General features: G+C 45.4%; 1 protein-coding gene across 1 annotated transcript in view; it reads right to left on the reverse strand.

Annotated features, from left to right (window-relative positions):
* The window catches only part of si:ch211-129c21.1 (uncharacterized protein LOC563087 homolog), a 9,992-nt gene extending 147 nt beyond the window's left edge, over positions 1-9,845 (reverse strand). The window contains exons 1-13 of the mRNA XM_068593082.1: positions 9,543-9,845; positions 9,169-9,311; positions 7,786-7,848; positions 7,275-7,373; positions 5,806-5,905; positions 5,406-5,516; positions 5,076-5,227; positions 4,791-4,966; positions 3,916-4,072; positions 3,597-3,819; positions 2,977-3,092; positions 2,515-2,734; positions 1-2,416 (exon numbers count right to left, since the gene is read on the reverse strand). The exon at positions 1-2,416 is cut by the window's left edge and continues 147 nt beyond it. Coding sequence (XP_068449183.1) covers positions 1,629-2,416; positions 2,515-2,734; positions 2,977-3,092; positions 3,597-3,819; positions 3,916-4,072; positions 4,791-4,966; positions 5,076-5,227; positions 5,406-5,516; positions 5,806-5,905; positions 7,275-7,373; positions 7,786-7,848; positions 9,169-9,311; positions 9,543-9,651 — 2,457 coding nt within the window. The 5' untranslated portion in view covers positions 9,652-9,845 and the 3' untranslated portion in view covers positions 1-1,628. The remainder of the gene's footprint in view (positions 2,417-2,514; positions 2,735-2,976; positions 3,093-3,596; positions 3,820-3,915; positions 4,073-4,790; positions 4,967-5,075; positions 5,228-5,405; positions 5,517-5,805; positions 5,906-7,274; positions 7,374-7,785; positions 7,849-9,168; positions 9,312-9,542) is intronic.
* Positions 9,846-20,659: the final 10,814 nt, after the last annotated feature.

Here is a 20,659-nt window from a genome sequence, read left to right on the forward strand (position 1 = left end):
GCGACGCGTCTGCGAGCGCTGTTGTTAATGACAGAGAAAAACACAGAGACACAACATTCCTGTAACTTTGTTTGGTCTCAGACTCTTTCGACAAAAACAAACAGGTCTGAGGTCACGGTGGAGTGTGTGTGTGTGTGTGTGTTTGTGTGTTTGTTCCTATCATCCCAGCCGCACAATCCACAGGAGTATCTGTTGGAAACATCAAGACATCAAAGCAGTCGAACGGAGACAGAAGGGAATCATTACCGACACGTGACACTTCCCAAAAACTTTATTATCGTCAGCAAGTGCTTTGCATTTTCCAAAACTTTTACACCGAAAACCAACAACATTTGTGTCTGTATCTTTGTGTCTGATGCAAGGATTCACTGACACGCACACGTCTCAGTTCACTCTCAATGATGATGCAACATTTTGGAGCGAAAATCGGATTTGTTTGTGATGGAAGACAGAAACTGAAAATCACCCATTTTTATTCTTAAAGGCACAGTGTGTTGGATTTAAGGGAGCTCTGTTAGCAGAAATGGAATATAATATGAATGATTATGTTTTTTTATTTGGGTACAAAAACCTGAATCTGCGTTCAGTGGCTCTTCTGCACTGCCGTGTTTCTACCGTGTCCCAAAAGGGACAAACTAAACGCTGACACTGGGAGGTTGTTTTGAGTTTTTTACCTGAAGGCCACCGTAGTTCTTTCGGGTTTTTTTTATAAGTGCGTTAAAATGAGCAGCAAAGTTTACATTTTTATTATTATTTATTTATTTATTTATTATGTCAAGGCCTCTGAGCCAGGTGAATGTCAATCACAAGGTAGCCCCGCCCCAAAGCATACTTTTAGGGCTTTATGGACATTACGCTGTATTAAAGAAGACTCATGTTTACGGAGGTAATATATTAAATTGTAATTTTCCTCATAGACTTCTATACAACCCGACTTATTTCTTTGCCGCCAGAGGAGTCTCCCCCTGATGGCCAGTAGGGAGAATGCAGGTTTAAGGCATTTCTTTTTTTGATCCAGAGGTCGTCTGCGACGCTCGATGCCACACAAACCCTACACACTGTGCCTTTAAATACAGCAGTAAGTTTGTCGTCCACTGTTATCTTTTTACTGATCAATCATTAACACAACAAAGACAGGACTGAACGCTGTCTGACTGATGAATGTTGTCTTGAATAAACAGTCCACGAAATGAAATCTACCCGGCAACAAGAGGTTTAACGCGTTCGCTACTCGTTCATTGTTGCCGACTCCATCGAAGCGATCTAAAGACTCAGATCGCACGTGTTAGACAAACGTCAACGCGACGAATAAATAATAGTCGAAAATAAAAACCTTTTTTTTTTTTTTTTTTTTTTTACCTATACACAATATATTACACGGTGCGTATTCACAATTTGTCGTACAAAAAAATATATATGTAAAAAAAACAAACTTTTCTTTCAACTGTTTCCTGGAGTGAGAGAAGAAGAAATCTTTTACAGTGAACACGAGCTGCGACGTCAGCGCACAAGAAATGATAGACGGTGGAGGAAATTGGCATTGAGGAGCAGGACGCCAATCAAAAGAATGTATAATTTCTGCACAGTAGCACACGCATAGGATGATAGTTCGGTTGGCCTCAGCAGAGTCAAATCTCCGACTCATCATTTATATATCCCAGACCATCCAGACTTGAAATGTTGGCCATCGGCGTGAAGTGGTGCTCCCCGTTCCCTTTGAAATCCACAGCAGAGTGATTGTTATTGGCGCCGCCGGGTCTCCCGGGCGGCGGCCCCAGGAGCTTTATCTCTGAAGTCCTGCTCGGGATGTGCGTGTATTCGGTGGACTGCCTCTTGCCCTCGCCCTCGCCGCCGCCGCGCTTCGCGAACTTGAAGCACTCCCTCGCTCGTCCCTGAGTCCAGACCCAGAACACCGCGCCCGCCAGGGCGAGGCAGAGCAGCGACAGCAGAGCCACGGCCACCTCCAGGCCGGTCAGCTTGCCCGCCGCGCTCTGGTTCTCGGGGGACGCCGGGTCGCCGCCCTCCGGGCTCGGCCCCGGGTCGGGCGCCGGGTTGGGCACCGGCCCCGGCCCCGGCGGCGGGGAGGCCTCGCTCGGCCCGCGGGTGGAGTTTGAGGGATTTGCCGCACCGCCGCCCGCCACTCCCCCGTCGTCGAGCCGCAATCGATAAACCGCCACGGTCCGGTTGTACGCCCTCCCGTTGACGGGCTCCACCGAGTCGCAGGCGTAGCGGCCGGCGTCCGACTCCGAGGCGCCCAGCACGAGGAGCCCCCCGCCGTAGATGTAGTATTTGTCGCCGGAGTGGAGCGTCCGGTCGCCGAACCGCCACAGGACCCGCGCCAAGTTGGAGTGGGGCCGGCAGGGCAGCTGGATGTTGTTCCCTGGAACGAGGGTGAAGTCCACAGCTGCCACCGGATCTAAAAATACACACACGTGAAGTCAGACTCGCCGCTCGTGCTGACGGAGAAGATAAGAGGAAAAGGTTTTCCAGGTAACCGATGCAAAGCAAGCTTACCCAGCGGGGGGCATTGCGTCACGTCTCCCACCTCCAGACTCTGGAGCGCGCCGCTTAAGGACGGCGGCGAGCTGTGAACCGAGGAGCAGCGCCGGGCGGCGAAGGCCCAGGCGCAGTACGGATCCCGGGCCAGGACGCAGTCCACGCAGGAGACGTAGCGGCTGCAGTTGCTGAGAGGCATCTGGATGACGCCGAACTCTGAGCCTGCGTACAGTTGGCCCTGTGTTCACACACGCACACACACACACACACACACACACACACACACACACACACACGGACAGATTAACCCCAAAGCCTTTCATCTGTATTGACTCAATACTAGTGAGTGACAGCATATTTAAATTGAGATATGAACTCTGACTGAAGCTCGTTGTGCAGTATTTGCCTATAAAGACAGCTGTAAATGATTATGAGCAATGATGACGATGAGCTGATGAACACAAATTCCCCAAGAGGTACCTTGCTGGACGAGAGGCGCAGGATGCTGATCGGCACGGGGTTTTCGTACAGCTGGATTTCCTCTATGATGAACATCTCTCCTGCGTAGTTGACGGCCTTCTGAATGTAACCGTTCTCTACCAGGAGACACAAGAGCCACGATGAGCACAGAGTCGTCACTCTCTTAAAAAAGGTGCTGATGGCTTTAAAATCTTCTAATTTAACGTCTTTTCTCAATCATATTCTGACTATAATCCATATATACTTGCGTGGAAACACAAACATCTTCTGCAGTCTGTGTTTTTGCCCTCGCTTTTGAAGTCGGAGAAAGATGATTGACACACTTAGGGTGCAACAATCAGAGTTTAGCGACGTTTAAATGAACGAAAACAAACGGTTGTAGGATGGAAGGTCAATTTAAACTGGAACAAACCACTCAGGGAAGTTGTTTTTTAGCATTTCAGAAATACTTCACCCACAAAATAACCATCTGTATATCAATTACTCGCCGCCTGTCACCTTTTATTCTAAAAACAACACTTTGTTTGTGATGGGAGAACTCCGGAAACAGACAAATTGAAAGAGGACGATGACTCATGCATCTGAAGGAGTGAGAAACACATTACTCTAACGCGGTTTACCAGTGCCGATGAACATGACCGCGTGCCTCCGGCCGTCCAGCGCCGGCACGCTGTCCACCACGACCCGAGTCAGCAGAGCTCCCCTCTTGACCAGCAGCGGGCCTCCTGTCAGCGGGCGGACGGCCTCCTCCATGAGGGGCCGGTCCCTGATGAACTGGAGGGTTTTGTCAGGAAGGTCCAGAGAGCGGTTCATCCCCATGTTACGTGCCACCGTGTTGATGCACTGAGGATGAGGAGACCTCCGTTCAGAATTGCCTTCCTTTTTAAAAATATCCAGAATCTCTTTCCCGGCTGCGACAATCGTCTCAAGAGGACTCACCGCTCCCGGTCTCGGGACCGGCACCTCCCCCGTGTACATCACCCACTTGACGTGAGACGTCTCAACGGCGACGGGCGTCTTGAACTTGCCCTCGTTGAAAATGTTCCGGATGTCGGAGACCTGGAAGGCGCAGACGGCGGAGACCTGGGACAAGCTCCTGGAGACACGGCACACATTCAGTCAAGTCAGCTGCTGAATGCTGAGGGACTGAATATCATGTTGTTTCTTATTATATTTGTGCCTGTTCTTTATTCATACTGGATGTTATTGTGTCTTAGACTTTATATGTTCAGTATATATATATACAATTTCATTGATTCTGTCAATATATGTTGTTTAGCAGTTTTTCCAGGATTTAAAAACATTTCTTTCACATACATCCCAAATATATATATATGAAAATAATAAGTGGAATATAATATCTATTTTTTTATGAATGTTTTCATTATATATATATATATGAAAATAATAAGTAGAATATAATATCTATTTATTATAAATATTTTCATTATATATAAATATATATATATATATAAATATATATATATAAATATATATATATAGATATATATATATAAATAAATATATATATATATATATATATATATATATATAAATAATATCAAATTTTTCATACCTACATTTTGTCCTAATAATCCGTAAAAAAAAACATTTTTTAAAATTCTAATGTCAAAACTATATTAACTGCTATACGACGTATATTGACACCATGAATGAAACAAATGGACAATATTCTTTCAAACTTTCTCTGTTTTCAATCTACCTTGACCTTGACCCTGACCTTGTGCAGCAGGTCATACCCGTACCCCAAAACATAAAACCACAAGATTTTTTAAATTCTCGCGTGCACGTACGACTGCGGGGTGAAGACGGCGTAGAAGACGCTCTTCCTCCAGTCCTGCTCGTCCTTCAGCAGGAAGACGTCCTGGACAATGGGGGGCAGGCTGGGTTCAGGGAGGGAACAATCCAGACGGGCTTTCAGGAACGTCGTCCATTTCCTCTGCAGTGTCCGCTGGCCGCCCATATCCCCCTAAAACACAGAGACAGATACTCCTCTATCAGACCGGCACCACAAGTCTGCACAACAGTCAATGTCTCTGTCGAAAAAAGCTTTTTTCTCAGCACTTTTTGAAGTGTACCTTGCAGACGCGGGCCACTCGGGACACCGTGACTTTGCTGTAGAAGTCGTACTCCATGGCGTTCTCGCTGAAGAACATGTACACCTTGTCGTCGTCCCCATCAGGACTACCGACACTCTCGCCCACAAAGTCCATGTAGACAAAGTTTGGCTCTAAAATGAAGAAGAAAAAAAAGACAATTTAATGCTGAGGACCGGTGCAGAGAAGAAGTAAATGTTGCCTCAGTTCCATTAAAAACACCGCGTCATGCATAAATAGTTTTGCAGCAGTAGATTCTCTTCGCACACCGTTAGATATAAAACTTTAATTGGACGGTTTTTTTCAACTCACCGCTGAGCCAGGAGCTCTTAAACTCTGTGCGCAGAGCCAAGTCCGAGCTGCGCAGAACCACCGGCTCAGAGCCCAAGAAGTTGATGGATGTAGCAGAATACAGGTCATTTCCTGTCGGACAGGAACAAGAGGTGAGGGGGGCGGTACATTCCTGGAAGTGCATAATTCATATTAAGCTGGAACAATGTCTAATTTACGTAGACTAATGGGGCGCTCGGAGCGTCTTTGCCTGACTAATTTGTGCGTCTGAAACGCGCTCGGCGCTCGTGTGTGTCTAGTGAAATTCTGCACGCGGTTATCACATCACACGGCGGTATTTTTTTTTCTTCTGTTGGTGCACTTTGAACGCTCAGCACTTTTTTTGGTGCCTCGTTCCCGTTCGCGGCCCTCAGACACTCACCGACCATGAGGGAGGAGTATCTCTGGAAGGGATCAAAAGGACACTTCCCCTTTCCCTCCTCCTGCTTTTCCTCCAGCCTCAGCTGGCCGTTTGCAAACGTCTGTCGGAAAACGAAAGGGAAGAGAGAGAGAGAGAGAAAAACTTGTTCAGGGACACAACAAGAAAGGAAACGGTGATATTTTGATTCAGACTCAGTACTGAAACAGGACTAGCAGCCCGTTAACTACAACCTGCGTGTATTAACATTATTACTCAGCATTTTCTAAAAGATAAAACATGTTTTTAGATCAATTACGTTTGTGTCTAAATGATATCTTGCAAAGGCTCAAGAAGGATTTTGATATAATCCCTGAAAGTAAACGTAATGCCTGATTTATATATATTTATATATATAAAGTTAGCTGTTGTGGTTCTGCACATAGGCACCATTTAATTACCCTTGGTGGTGCATTGAAGAGGCTCGTTCTTTTGGGATTTGAGTTACTTGCCAAAATACACAACATTCATGAGCTAATGTTGCACAATGGAACCCAACAAAGACAATAAATACCGACATTATAAAAAGGCATAAGCTTAAAAAGAGATGCACTTTAGCAGAAAGTAATGCACCTAATGAGACCTCTTGCTGAGAAACTTTGCTGACTCTGTATTAAAAAACTGAGGATGAGAGTTTGTTCTGCAATTAATACAGTTGGAGTTTTTGTAAAAGAAGCTCATAGTGGCCACTGAAGGAACTGCAGCTTAAGGCCCCTCGTGTATTACGAAATGCAAAACCGCAGCTGTTGCTGCTTTGGCTTAAAGGATAAATTAGATGCATATTTTATATTATTCTTACTGTAAATAAAAGGCAAAAAAAGTCACAAAACCAACAATAAAAGTGGGTCTCAAACACCTCATATCGCTTATTCATGGGCCGCAGACCTCCTTTGTTGTCCAAAAAGTATTAAAAACAGTCAAAAGCAGTGAGCGAATCCTCCCACTCGGCCTCCTCCATTGAGTCCCAGTTGACTGTTTTAAAAGGGATAGTTTGAATTAATTTACCAAAGTGACGCAATAACACAATCTAACCGACTGAAACTGCGCCATTGGAGTCTCGCGGCTTTGAAGAGAGTTTAGATCGCAGCTTCAGGTCCTCGTCACAAAGAGCCGTCTGCCCGCGAACAAAGGGGTTAAAATGTTCTAATTATAGCGTACATTATAACAGATATAGTTTATTTTTTTAGGTGGCTCAAGTACTTTTATCTACTTTATCTTGCTCCCAATCCCGAATGAGTTCATCATCCAAACCCCCCCCCCACCTCAGAACATCCACGCCATCCCTTTTTTAGTCAGGAGCACTGAAACGGATGACGGGTTTATGATCGAGGCGAAAGAAGAAGGGTTTGGCAAATCATTGAGCGGAGCTCGTCAACAGAAACAACACCCGAGCCGACGCGCCGTCTCATCTCTGCTCACTGAACCTCACTCACCATGTAGTCACAGACGGGGCTGAAGGCGTTCGTGCCGCACACGTACATCGCCGTGTCGTTCACTCGGTGCAGGGTTCGAACGTAGTTGCGGCATTCCACCTGCAACGAGACCCAGCACAGGGCACGCCGAGGTCAGGGCTCTGTGAGCTCAGCCACGAAAACACCAACATGAGACGCACACACGCACACACAGACACACACACACACACACACACGCAGGGTTGGGCCTGGGGTTGAACTGGTGACCTGAAGGTCAGGGCTCTGCACACGCATTTCTTTCTCTCCTGCCTTTATTTGGACATTAGGTACGAATCTGTAAGCAACGCGCTTCAAAGAGAGTTCTGTGAAGACTTGGAAAAAAGAGAAAAAAGGACTCCCATATAAATGATTTACAAATGCAGAGAGATAAACTGCGTAGGGGAGGGAACTGCTTTCACTCAACAAGCGATCCTTTAAAGCCGCGTGGTAAGAAGTCAAAGTTAGCTCTGCTTTGAGGAGAGGTTTCACCAACCTCAGAGTGTTTTCCTTTGTACGTGCACTCCCTCTGCTTCTCCTCGGTTACTCGCCAGTACACCTGCATCAACACAGGAGAGAAAAAGAAAGTGTTTTGTTTTAAAAGCGCACAGGGACGGTGTCGCAACTCGCGGGCCGGGTCGCACGTCGGCAGCAGAGCTGTCGCCCCCCCCCCCCCCCCAGAGGGACAGCGGTCGGGACCGTTTGCTGGCGCGACTACAGTCGTGAACCCGCAGGAACCCTCCAACGAGAGGATGATTAGTCATTCAAAGGCCTCATGCAAAAACCTGCACGGGCCAAACAGACAACAGCGTTGAACTGGCAGCTGACGTGGGAGCAGTCGATTGCGCAATGTGCCGTGAGCCAAAAGTTCAATCTTTCAAAATAGTAAAAAAAAAAGAGGGCAGAAGATAAACACAATCTACTGGAGGCATGAACTGATTATGAAATGTTCTCACGCCAAGATAAACTGGATACCGTCACGTAAATCCTTCGGACAGGCCGAGGGAAAAATCTTTAAAACTCATAATTTACGTCCACAACACCTCCGTTACCTCTGGTGTCAGGCCACGAACGGACAGTACATCATTTTAAAAAGGGGATATATATCATGACAAACTTCTTTCAGTGCTTGTGCACATACATGTGGGGAATCTGGAGCGTCTACCAAGCCTGAGACTTGTGAAATAAGACGACCCAGTCGTGTCTTTTTGTGGGCTTAGAGCAGAAATCATGTGATTCAAAACCAGCCAATCAGATTGTGCGCACTCTTGTCACATCGCCCCCCCTTCTCTCTTGTGAGTATCTCCCCTCATTGTTTGACAACTTTTCAAAAGGTGCGCCGAACTTTTCTCAGAAGCCAACCGGCTGCATTTTTTGGAGTGGGAGTCTTAAAGAGACAGGCGCTTTTTCAGGTATGTTCAGACAAAATAATGTGTTTTTTTTACATTAAAGCATGTAAATATGTTCTAGCAGAAGCCTCAAATACAAGTATGGACCTAGAAATGAGCACAGTGTGTCTCCTTTTAAAGGATTGTATCATATTATGAACTAGAACATCTAGAAACCACTTATGTAACTCGTACGGAAAAAAGAGAAATCCGGCCTTGAGTGGCCTGCTGATTTATTTGATGCAATGCCTTTGACCGCTTCAATAAAACATCATGAATACTCTATCAATCCTCCATTTTTAATCTGCAACAGTTAAAAGTTTATTAAGACCTATTTAATCTGCCAGAAAAGAGAATTTGAATGTTAATCCAGTATGTACATGTTCTGCTCCTGACACATCTTCAAACACAAACACAGCTGATCACAGCTGACATTTTGTTGACATTTTTCCTTTTTTTTTTTTTTAATGAACCCCTTCACACGTTCTCACCGCAGACTTTCTGACAGAGACGTCCTCGATGTCCAGAGCGTACACGGCCTCTCGGGCGCCCAGCAGCAGCACGCCGAGGTCGTCTCTCATCAGCATGGTGGAGTAGTTGAAGATCCCCTCTTCTTTGAACAACTTCAGCTCGTCTAAAAAAGAAAAAGTCAAAAGAAAAAAGCAGAACATCTGCATTACTTATCAGAGTCTTGTGCAGTTTGCGGGGCGAAAATGCTCCCACAGCAAAAAAATGAAATGCAAATTCACTGGAAATCGTACGAGCCGAGCACTAAAAGTAAAGAAATGTTAGAGTTGCACTGCTTATTCACACGGTTCAAACGTCCGCAGACATTTTGAGTATTTACCGGCCTTGAGTGACTTACTCTGGTGGGGGACGGTCTTCCGCGGGACACAATAGCGAGCGTCGAGTGCACCGTGCGACACATGGAGCATCAAGCCGCAGACGATGCTCAGGGCCGAGAGAAGAGACATGGCTCAGAGTCCGAGGGTTGGACTCCAGTGTGGCACACACACACACACACACACACACACACAGACACACACACTGCCCCGGATCAGAGGCCGAACACGGCCTATATGCTACAGTCGGCGTCCAGATGTCGGGGTCGGGGTCGCCCTCGCCCTCGCGGGGCAGCTCATGAAAGCGTGTTCAAGGCCCTCCACCCTCCACCCTCCGGTCCTCGGTCGGCGTCCCGCGTGGGCGGTGCAGCGCTCTATGTCGGCGTCACCCTCCAGCGCGGCGCTAACGAGCTGCCGGTGGTGTCCGCTCTGGAAGGAGGAGCCGGAGCCATGGTGCCCAGCTACTGGTGAGGGATGCTGGAGGAGACCGTCTTCATGGAGCCCATTTCTATAGGGGAGACATGTAAAAACATCAATGCATTACATTATTAAAGAGATTCATGCTGACTGTGTTTAATGCTCAGACTGGAGATCATTGCAGGCTTTTAAGTCCTCTCTTTTTTCTTTCTTCTGGTTGCAGACTTCATCGTAGATCGTTACATCGGCCCGCGTCAAGGTTTTTTTTTCAATAACCGCAGTGTGGATGTGACGGTGTCTGCCGGCAGTTACGTTGCTAATTATCCAGAATGAAATCCATGCAGTCCACGGACCGGGGGCAGGAATGAAAGACACGTAGACGTCAGATCATTCAGACGGTTCCCCAGCTTACTGTGAGAAAATCCTGCTTCTTACAGCTGAGATGAAATGAAAAATGCTTCTTTTTTTTGTGTTGCCTCAGTCATGCTGTGCACCTATTTAACAATTTATGCAAAACAAAATATGGATGTAAAAGATTTCTTTGTATTCCCAGATCAAAATCCAACAGTCTTATCTGCAAAAACACACCGTTTTTTTTAAAGAATATAGACAGTACACTGTATGATAAACCTCACTCCTAATGCTGCGGTACACACTGACACCACAACTCCTTACAGACAGATTCAAACCCAGAGTGGTTCTAAATCAGCCAAGATATCCCGAATGCAGGCAGAAAAGCACTAAATCCTTCAACTCTCAACCTTAAAAGATTCCTAAAAGATGCTTTCAAATGTTCAAGTTCACGGCTTACTTTGGTTGGAAGTCTATTTGTCCACAAAAAAAAAAAAAAGACAAGCATGAACCTGGTTGTTGCATCACTTAACACTCATAAACAATGAGAGAGTCACAGAGGAAACTGGTGTCAAGTGACATTTCAGCTGCCCTCTCTTCCTCCCTGCACTCTGCCTCTTCCTGTCCTCCTCATCCTCCTCCTCCTCCTCCTCCCTGATAAAGAACCTGCTTCCTCTGGACTCAGCGGGGTTCACTCGGCTCAGAGGGATCCGGCTCGGGTTCGGGCATGCATGCAAATCACAATCATTCGCAGCTCCGACAACGCTTCATCCCCCCATCCCCTCCCTCCCTCTCTCTCTCCCTCCCTCTCTCCCTCCCTCTCTCTGGGATTCCTCACTGTATGAGACCCACCGCTCCCACAAACTGAGCCTCATTCAAAATTCATCAAGGTCCTTTTTTTTAAAATCTCAGAATAACACACAAAGCATACTTTAGGAGCAGACTCGCAAAAGGTAAAAAAAAAAATAAAAAAAACACACTACACTCTTATCTTTTTTTTGGTGCATGCAGCTCCAAAACACCACGCAGCCGCTTTGCAAGTGTTGTTTGGATTTTTTTTTTACCTCTCAGACAGAGAGAGAGAGAGAATACAGCACATTTCACAGAGATGCGTCTGAGAGACCTCAGAGAGTCCTCCACTGTTTGACAGAAACCAGAATGACAGCATCCACATTTTCCTCGAGAGAACGAGAGAGAGAGAACGAGAGAGAGAGAGAGAGAGAGAGAGAGAGAGAGAGAGAGAGAGAGAGAGAGAGAGGGCCCGGCGCTCAACAACCTCAGGTTTTTTTTTGAATGTGCGTTTTGCAACAAACCGCCGCGCTCCCCACCTTGTTGTTACTTGACACAGCGGGGCGAGCCGCTGCATGTACGGGACTGCTCGTCTGTTGTCAGAGCGCCGGTGTCTTGCATGTCTTTTCCCCCCCAGGCTTTGAGGGGTGGAGGAGCTGGAGGAGGCGGTGGAGGAGGAGGGGTTGTAGATTGCTGAATGAAACGACTGCAGGTTGGTTTTTTTTTCCACCGCGTTTTTGACAGATACTTCCAAAACGGTGCAGACAGGCACGGTATGCTGCTGCACCAATAGAAGAGCGTGCAGCAGTCATCCCTCTTTTCTTTTGTCTTCCTTTGTTTGTCTACCGTCACACACTCACACACTGACATGTGCAAGTGTAGCCAGGGTGTGTGTCTGTATGTGTGTGTGTGGGGGGGAGCTGAGTTTTAAACTTGAAACATTCACCAGTCACAAAGCTGCTTTTCTTCTTTTGAAATACCCTTAAATTTGGTTTGTAATGTCACTTAATTGAAATGTTTTTTTCTTAGTTGTGCAGTTCGCGACATCAAAGTCAAGTTAAATGTTAAAGTGTTGACTGAAACACACTGACATTATCACCTGGCGCCGAAAAACACACACTTCAAAGCATCCCGCCCACCAGAGGTCTGTGTGTGTGTCTGTGTGTGTGTGTGTGTGTGTGAAGCGGCGGCGTTAGCTCCGAGCTAAACTGAAAGTTTGGGATTTTAGCGGCAAAGAGCGGCCAGAGAGAAACCCTGCAGCCGCTCAGTAAACAGAGTCCTGTGGCATGTTGACATACGCGTTACACAGACATTCTTCTCCTGTTTTCGGCCTTTTTTTTTCGCCGTAAAATGTGTGGCGGCGAACATTTTATCGACCTATCGACACATTCGGCGGACACAACAACAACGCCATTCATCTGGAGTCGTGTGGTCCAACAAAGTCAAATATTTACTCCACTTTCGGTCTGTTTCGGGAACAAATGTGGCTTTTTATCCGCTAAACGCTGCGCTTTCCTCAGCAGCTGGTGGCTAACTTTGTCCGTTTGGTATTCGGCGCTCGCCAGCCAGGAAGCTTTAAGTAGATTTCAGGTTGCTGAGCGCAGTCTGTATGGATGTTAGGCCGTCCCAGGACCAAAGAGCAAAGTACATCCCATCGAAGAGCAATGCCACTTTTTAAATCTCAAGAATATTCAGACATTGGAATTGACAAAAGAAGATGAGAATATAATCAATAAAATGGACTCTTTGGCTGTGTTATCAACATGTCCAAGTCGCATAGTGACTTGGACATTGTTGTTTATTCTGGCATCTTGTCGGTGACACCCACAACACCAAATAGGAGGCCAGATCGAGGTCAATATCGTAATTATCGTGGGAGGCTTATTAGCGCGATTGTTGGCCAGGAAACCAAAAAAAAAAAAAAAAAAAAGGAAGCTACAACTTTCACTATGAGCAACTTTTGGGTGTAAAATGACGACTATTTACGTCTGTGTGTGTCCTCCACCTTTGCTTCTTCTTTGTTCGTTCTCATTCGGCAGGAAGGACCCTCCCATGGACCGCTCGACCCCCCGACCCGATGGCAGAAGGCCTCACGACATCGCTGCCAAAGCCCGCTCGTTAGCGGCGGCGTTGCATGAAGCTGCAGACTTGATGACATGTTACAACCTGGTTCATGACCCGTTCTTCTTCATTAATCACACACCTTTATTTACACAAGTAAATCATTAATAGAAAAAGGCGCAGATTGTGTGTAACCTTTTGCGCCTGAACCATTAACCAAAGTTTATAGTAGCATCTAAGCTAATAAACCACCGTCCCATGAGGCGTGCTCTGCTGAGTCAAAGCGTACGTTGTGAGAGACTGCTGTGTGTCTTTTTTGTGTGTGCTGATTTCCTGTACTCGTACGTTACACTGCGCACATTTGAGAAGAAGTGGAATATTTATGAACGGCGTCGTGAGCCGCGAAAGACTCGGTCGACATGGAAGAAGAGCGCCGCCAAAACCAGAACAAGCAGCGGGAGAGCGACTAAAATAGCTTCTTTACGAATCTCACACCTGAAACCGGTTAGCGCTGCGGCTGCTGTTGTCGTTTTTTTGTTCACTCGTCAACTTGTGGGTTAAGCCGGCTGCACATGAACGAGTACAGGAGCCCCTCCAGTCGTATCTCCACGTGCTCCAACCACTTGAAGAGCCGGGATATTTATAGCCCGTACTCCACGGTACGGATCCTCACCGCGACTTGGGTGCACAGAGTTTTTTTTTTAATAAGAACTGCGGCGTGTGAAGCGTGTACAGACAAGGCGGCCTGTCGCCATCGTCGCCCCCCTCCCCTCTCCCTTCCCCTGAGTCATAACACATCCAAATCCCTAAAAAAAGAAAGAAAAGCTGTGTGAAACAGTCAAACAGCTGTGACTGCTTGGGCTTCGATTGTATGACGGCACTGTATGCCGTTTGGGAGAGGCCTGCTCCTCTTCCTCCTCCTCCTCCTCCTCGGGCTGTAACTGTTTCACCCAACTGGCTGACTAACTGGTCCGCGGGTTCGATGCTGGTTGAGTCGCTGGCTGGCCGCCAGGGCGCCTGTTTTGCGGACAGTCAGACTCAGACGACGTAGTGTGCCGGCTGGTGAGGAGGCCGTGACACTCCAGTCTTCCATCACAGGAACCTAAACAGGAAACCGGTTGTGGGAGGCTGCTCACCTTTGACACTCCTTGTGTCACAGACTCTGTTGTGAAACACTCACTGGAAAACACACACACACACACACGCCCCAGTTCAGCAACGGGTTATATTTTTGCAAGCTCACATGTCTGAAACAAAACCTTTCTCTCTGACATCACCGCTGTGGCTCGCCAGCTTTTTGTTTTGACGCGCAGGAGAGTCGTAATTAGCTGGAAAACAACGACAACAGGCCGAGCGCGTTCACGCATCATTAACCTGACGAACGACAAAAAGGAACGGCGATATAAGAATGCAACAACCTCTTCAATAAGTCAAGTCGCGTCCGCTCTGACAAATGACTTTGTCATCGCATGAGACGAGTCTGGTTGATCGTGAGTGCACGCTTGAACACACACAAAGAAACACACACACGCACACACCCGGGCAAGTTTCAGCAGGAGCTCGGGCACAAAAGGGAAGATATGAACACTGGGACATCTCTGCCTGCTCGACCTGGCAGACGGGAACACCCAAGAGAAGTCGAAAGCGAGGAAAACTGATTTAATAACTCGACAGACTTTAAAGAGTCAGGAGCTGCCACTGCTTCAATAGCAGCACTTTAAACTAATTATGTCGCTCTGCATCCAGCCTGTCAAACGAGTTTATCATTTTGTGTTTCTCGCTATTGTCGTCTTTCTTGTTTTGTTGTTGCTTCTATTGCTCGTCTTCACCGCGTAAAGGGCCTTGAGTAGCTTTTTAAAGCGCCATACAATGAAATGTATGATTATTCATATTAATACGAGTTCATTTCTCCATTATCTTGTTATAAAAACAGCCCAGGTGACGTCTCCAGAGGTCTAAAAACACAATGATGTTCACTTTATAATGAAATAAAGAAGCAGCAAATCCTCACATTGGTGAAGCTGGTAACAAAAGAACGTTTTCTTTTGTTTCTTGAACCGATAATCTTCAGTCTCCAGTGAATTATGTGTTCAGATGTATTAATAGAAGTATGGCAAGACAATCACGGAAGCGGCAGACACTAAATTAATCTCTATACAACCACGAAACTGCTTTTTCCTGTTGTCCCTCTCCAGAATCACGTGATCCAATTAGGATGACGGTGCCGACCCGATATGAAGATTAACTCTATCATTTACACACAATTTACTCATTGAACGATTTGTGTGAACGTGACCGTGACCTTAACTCATCGCACCGTCTTTGGACATGACCTGGACACTGTGTTTGTTTACACGAGCATCTCACCAACACTTTAAAGCCAACACAATGCCAACACAAACAGCAGCTTTCCACCATCATGAGATGTGGACATTGTGCATTTTTGTTGACAAAAAAATCTGTATATTATTTATTGTTTTGGTTGTGTGATCTATTTTATTCATCTCGGTTATTTTAAATTGTTTTGGCATTTCAATGTCTGAATATCTTTATGGAGGATATACTTTTTTTGGCTGAATCTAATTAATCCTATCATGAGCTGTGTGTGTGTTTGTCCGTGTCTGTGTGTGTGTGTGTGTGTGTGTGTGCATGTTCACTGTTGACACGTACAACAACATGGAGCAGCAGCTCAGGGAACAAACATGTGAGCTCACCTCCACACTGATTATTCAGGGGAGAAAAATGATCTTTCTGTTCAGTTCCATGGTCATTGACGATATGAGTGAACTGTATAAGGAGACGTGCATCAGTTTTCTGAGCTCAGAGTTGCAGTGTGTGTACTCTTTGTGGCGTTGCAGTGTTGCCCTGCATCCCCTGACCCACTGAGCTGCAGTATGACAGCTCAGATTGGGCAATCCCCCCTGAGCAAGAAAGTGCACTGACAGCCCTGAGGACATGCCCTCTGCGCGCACGTATCAGGCGCTTTAATCCTCAAAATCCTTAAAACTACACCTTCAATTACCACGTTGACCCTCCCCTATAACATTCAGCCATATGCAAACACATGTAGATGGTCTGTTAGTGAATTACTGACGCAGCAGTTCAGACTTTTAGCTGCGCGAATGATCCACAAAAGTAAAAACCTGCACCCATATCTTCACGTTTCCTTTTCTTTACGTCATATTTTGCGCGTTTAAAACGTTTTGTTGATGTTTTTGTGTCTGCATTTCCCCCGTACAGGATTAAACCACACTATACATCCGCAGCCTTTCACACTTCACCAGCAGAGTAACTTGGGCGCGTTTGTGTGTCCGCGCCGCGCAGTCTGCGCCGCGGTGTGAAGTGTTTGCAGCCTAAACCCCGTATCCTACTACTGCTTAGTCTAGCTTTCGCCCGCTATTATTAGATACATCCTTTAATCTTAGATAAGGCAGATGAGTTACAGTCTGTGTGTGTGTGCATCCTCTCAAACACACACACACAGGTTCGCCAATCCGATTCCCACAACGAGCCCCGTGGAAAAAAAAAAGATATTAAACCCGTTGGGAGTTTAAATTAAACAACAACAACCTGCGCACAAACAAGTGAATAAGTCACAACGGCTTCAGACTCACCGTGGAGGGGTTGTGGAGGATCCACATCGGAGCCGGTTCAGGGTTGTGTGTTGTGTGTGTTTCTAGTCCTTTCTAGTCCTGTAAAATCCAGCGCTGTGCTCTCTGCTCTCCACCTGTAACGTTCACTCCAACATCTAATTCCTGCAGGGAGAGAGATTATATCTGGCACCTCTCCGCGGTAGGCAGAGCCGGGTCACGTGACTTTTTTTTTTTTTTGACTCTACCTTTTCTGAATAAAAAAAAAAAACACACATCCACCAGCAGCCAATCAGTTGTAACCACAGCATGACGTTAAAGTTCCTCTGATTTTTAGACGGTTTTTTTTTGCTTTCATTTGTTTTATTTTTTTTTTCATGTTGAAGTGTGAAATTAACATTCATGGACTAACATTCAAGTGATTACAAACTGTGCAGCAACAAACAAATGCTTTTCCTGTGTCTTAAATGTTCAATATAGCTCTAACATAGCACACATTTGACACACCACATACGTAATTTCTACAACAACAAACGAAAAACAAACACATTTGCTATTTTTTTGCTCATTTACTTGACAAAATCTGCTTTTGGCAACATATTCAGACATTATTGAGGGGTTGAGAACACAGGGAACAAGTACATTTTGAATTCAGCCATGACAGCGTTCATCTTCTGCCATCTAGTGGCTCATAACAGCTATTGCACAGGAAATACCTGAGAGGAAGTATTCAAAAAGATAACCAAAGCATAGAGGCTACAATGCAACACTTAAAATAATGATAGCTATGTAAACACATCATGATAATAGAAGAAGAATTTAACTTTCACTGCAGTGAACCAAAATGTAGGTCATGATTGAATGTGACGAGGACGAGGAGGACGAGTGGATCCACGACTTCTCCACTACTTGTATCTCCGTTGGCCTTCCCCCCACGTTCCCCTCGGACTCTGGTTCCGCAGGTTGTGAGAGGAGGAACCGGCCTTCAGGGGGTCCGGCCCCGGCCGAGGAGACGGCTGCTTGTTCACGGGACGAGTGTTGGCGTAGATCGGGTCTTCTTCTGCGTGAAGAAGCGAAAAGCAGGTTGTGATGCTGATTCATTCATTACCCAGTATGTCATACCGCGACGTCTAAACAGCAGAACCAAAGCTCATAGGTTTGTTTCAGTATTGTTTTTCTGTTTGACTGATTGTTTTCTCTACTTTTATTGATGCCGCCTTGACTTAATCTTCCTCAGAAAAGATACTGGTAACGCTTTATATTAAGATATTTGTAATAAGGATGAGTTGATGGTCCTTGCGAGCTCTTTTAAGAGCCGTATTAAGTAGTAGTTTAATTCTTTCTGTCGTTTTCCTTTGTCACAAGTTGATTGGAGGGTAACTCAGTTCATGTTGAGCAGGCCTGCTAGTTCATGAATGAGATCATAGTGGTGCGTTTCCTCCTCTTTGGCCACCAGGATGTGGCAACCAGAGATGTGAGAGTATAGACGGATGAATTCGGGCACGAAAACGAGAAGTGTTCTCTCTGGTGGCGGCCCACAGAGAGAACGGACCTTCTAACAATGAGGTGGAGCACAGTGATCCACTGTGGATGTAAACCTGACAGTGATTATAATGTAAAATACACACACAGATTAATTTCTGTAGTTTATAAGTTATAAACGATTGTAGAAGTACACCTGCAGTGAGTCATGACATGACATCCCCTCTATGTGGGGAGCATGAAGCCTCTGACCTACTTCTGCTGCTCCGACCTCCGTGGCCACATTTAGACCCACTTTCTCACACTTCTTGTTACTTTCCAATTGGAACTATTGCAGCGACATAAACATCACTATTAAAAATGTAAAAGTGATGAAAAAGTGGTTGAGAAACTGAGCTAAAAACATTGACATTGTCATTGTTATAAGGTAATTTAATTTCAAATGACACTCGCTGCCGATTATCTTGGAATCGTGATATTATTGGATCAATTAAATCTTAAACATGGATGTTAAGCTACAACCTGTATGCAGACTGTTGTGACACAATTAGGGCCACTAATTAATTCATCTTTAATTAATGAATTCATGGATTCATTGTTATAAAATGGGTATAAATATGTCCACGTTGTCTTGTTTTGTCCGCCTGACAGCACACGAGATACTCAATTCAGAGATTGTAGTTTTTCCTTTGATAATATGACTTAAACGATTAATTGATTATCAAAATAGTTCTGCCTGTTATGCATTTAACTAAAACGGATGATGGCGTTTCGTCATTTTACACTTGTCAATTATTCCTGCAAGTGCATATGTGTTCTGTATGTGGGTTACAGACGGCGAATGTGAGATAATTCTCAAGTAAAATGGTCTTTGTGACTGGAGAAGCAGTCAAAGGGGTCGGGTTGTGCAGTGTGGGTGGATCTTTTCTCTTTGTTTACATCACTTCTGCAAATATCTGATCTTTTTCTCAGTACGGGTCCGATCGGCCGCGATCAAAATCTCACTTTCCTTTTTTTTCCTCTTTTTTTTGCACTGAGGCCATGCGCTACAAAACCAGGTCCTTGTCTTTCAGTACTGTGTTCTGCTCTAGAAAAGTAAAATCTTCCTGCATCTTTACTTACAGAACTCAGACTTCCTCGTTTGTCCTGTATTGCGTGTTTTAGATTGTCGCACACGGTGAGCCACACAAACAACTTGCTAACTCAGTTGGCATCGTCCGGCCACGAGCGGTGCTTCCTTATTCTTTTGTTCTCTCAAACAGAGAAACAAGACAGCCCATCATTTTCTACTGTTAAAACACACAATCATTTGCAAAAATGAACCAGCAATATTCCTTTAGAGCATGTTTTTTCATTCACTGAGGCTTTTTTTGTGTGTGTTTTTGTTTGTTTCATACCCTCTTTAAGCATTTTCAGCGTCTGAGAGTGGGAGCTTCCTCTCAGACAAGGCTTGCAATAAGGCGCTCGTATAGTTGACTTGCTTTTATGATGATTTAGGCTACTTTATGTGGTCCTCTTTTAATATAATTCACTATCTTTTTCTCTCAAACTTCTGATCACTGCATCATCCCCTGAAACTACTCGGATCCTCCATTGTTAAGGCCCCGCTTCCCATTTCCAAAAACCTCAAAACCTGAAAAAAGGGAAGACCAGTATACCTCTGCTTCTGCGTAGTCGTCTTCTTCTCAGCAAGACGCATACGACCAGCAGGACAATCAAGACGACAGTAGAAACCCCCAAAATGATCCACTGCCACCAGCCGATGAGCGATAAGTCGTCTTTGGGGGGCTTGGTCTCTGTGAGGGGGGAAACAAAAAAAAAACGTCTTAAAACGTGATTACATGTTTCTTATCAGAGTGTGTATAAGAAGGCCGGCGTGTGCACTCAATAGCCATGAATAATGGAGTATTTGTTCAACTAGTCGTTATTTAATTTAACTTCTCCTCAGGCGACACGTGGGCCTACCAATGTACAAGAACAGGGATATTAAAATATACTTTAATGTGTGTTGTCAAACGACCAGCACAATGCCGGTGTGGGCAGGAAATAGTCTCCCACAGGTCTCATCTCAACCTCTGTAAGTGAACACTCATCAGTTCAAAGCAACAGTCAACTAACTCCTTTACTACCACCATAATACACACACACACACACACACACACACACACACACACACGCACACATGCACACAGACTTTGTTTACCTGTCACTATGGGTAGTGACGGATACGTTGTACGTTCACTGCTCTTCGCTGTCACGGAGGAAACAAAATGACACTTTCATTAAGCCAAAGCAAGCCAGAATGTTTCATGAATCCCTGAATGTTCCATCATCAAGAGCTTAATAGCAACACTTACACTCATGTACCACCATTTATCAAATACAAGCAGCATATAGGCATGTAATCAATGGTTTATAAGCCAATATAAAGTGTTTATCAAGAACTATAA

The sequence above is a fragment of the Clinocottus analis genome, unplaced genomic scaffold (assembly GCF_023055335.1).
Source record: "Clinocottus analis isolate CAN_PGR_092001 unplaced genomic scaffold, fCliAna1.0.p SCAF_28, whole genome shotgun sequence".
Taxonomy (NCBI): domain Eukaryota; kingdom Metazoa; phylum Chordata; class Actinopteri; order Perciformes; family Cottidae; genus Clinocottus; species Clinocottus analis.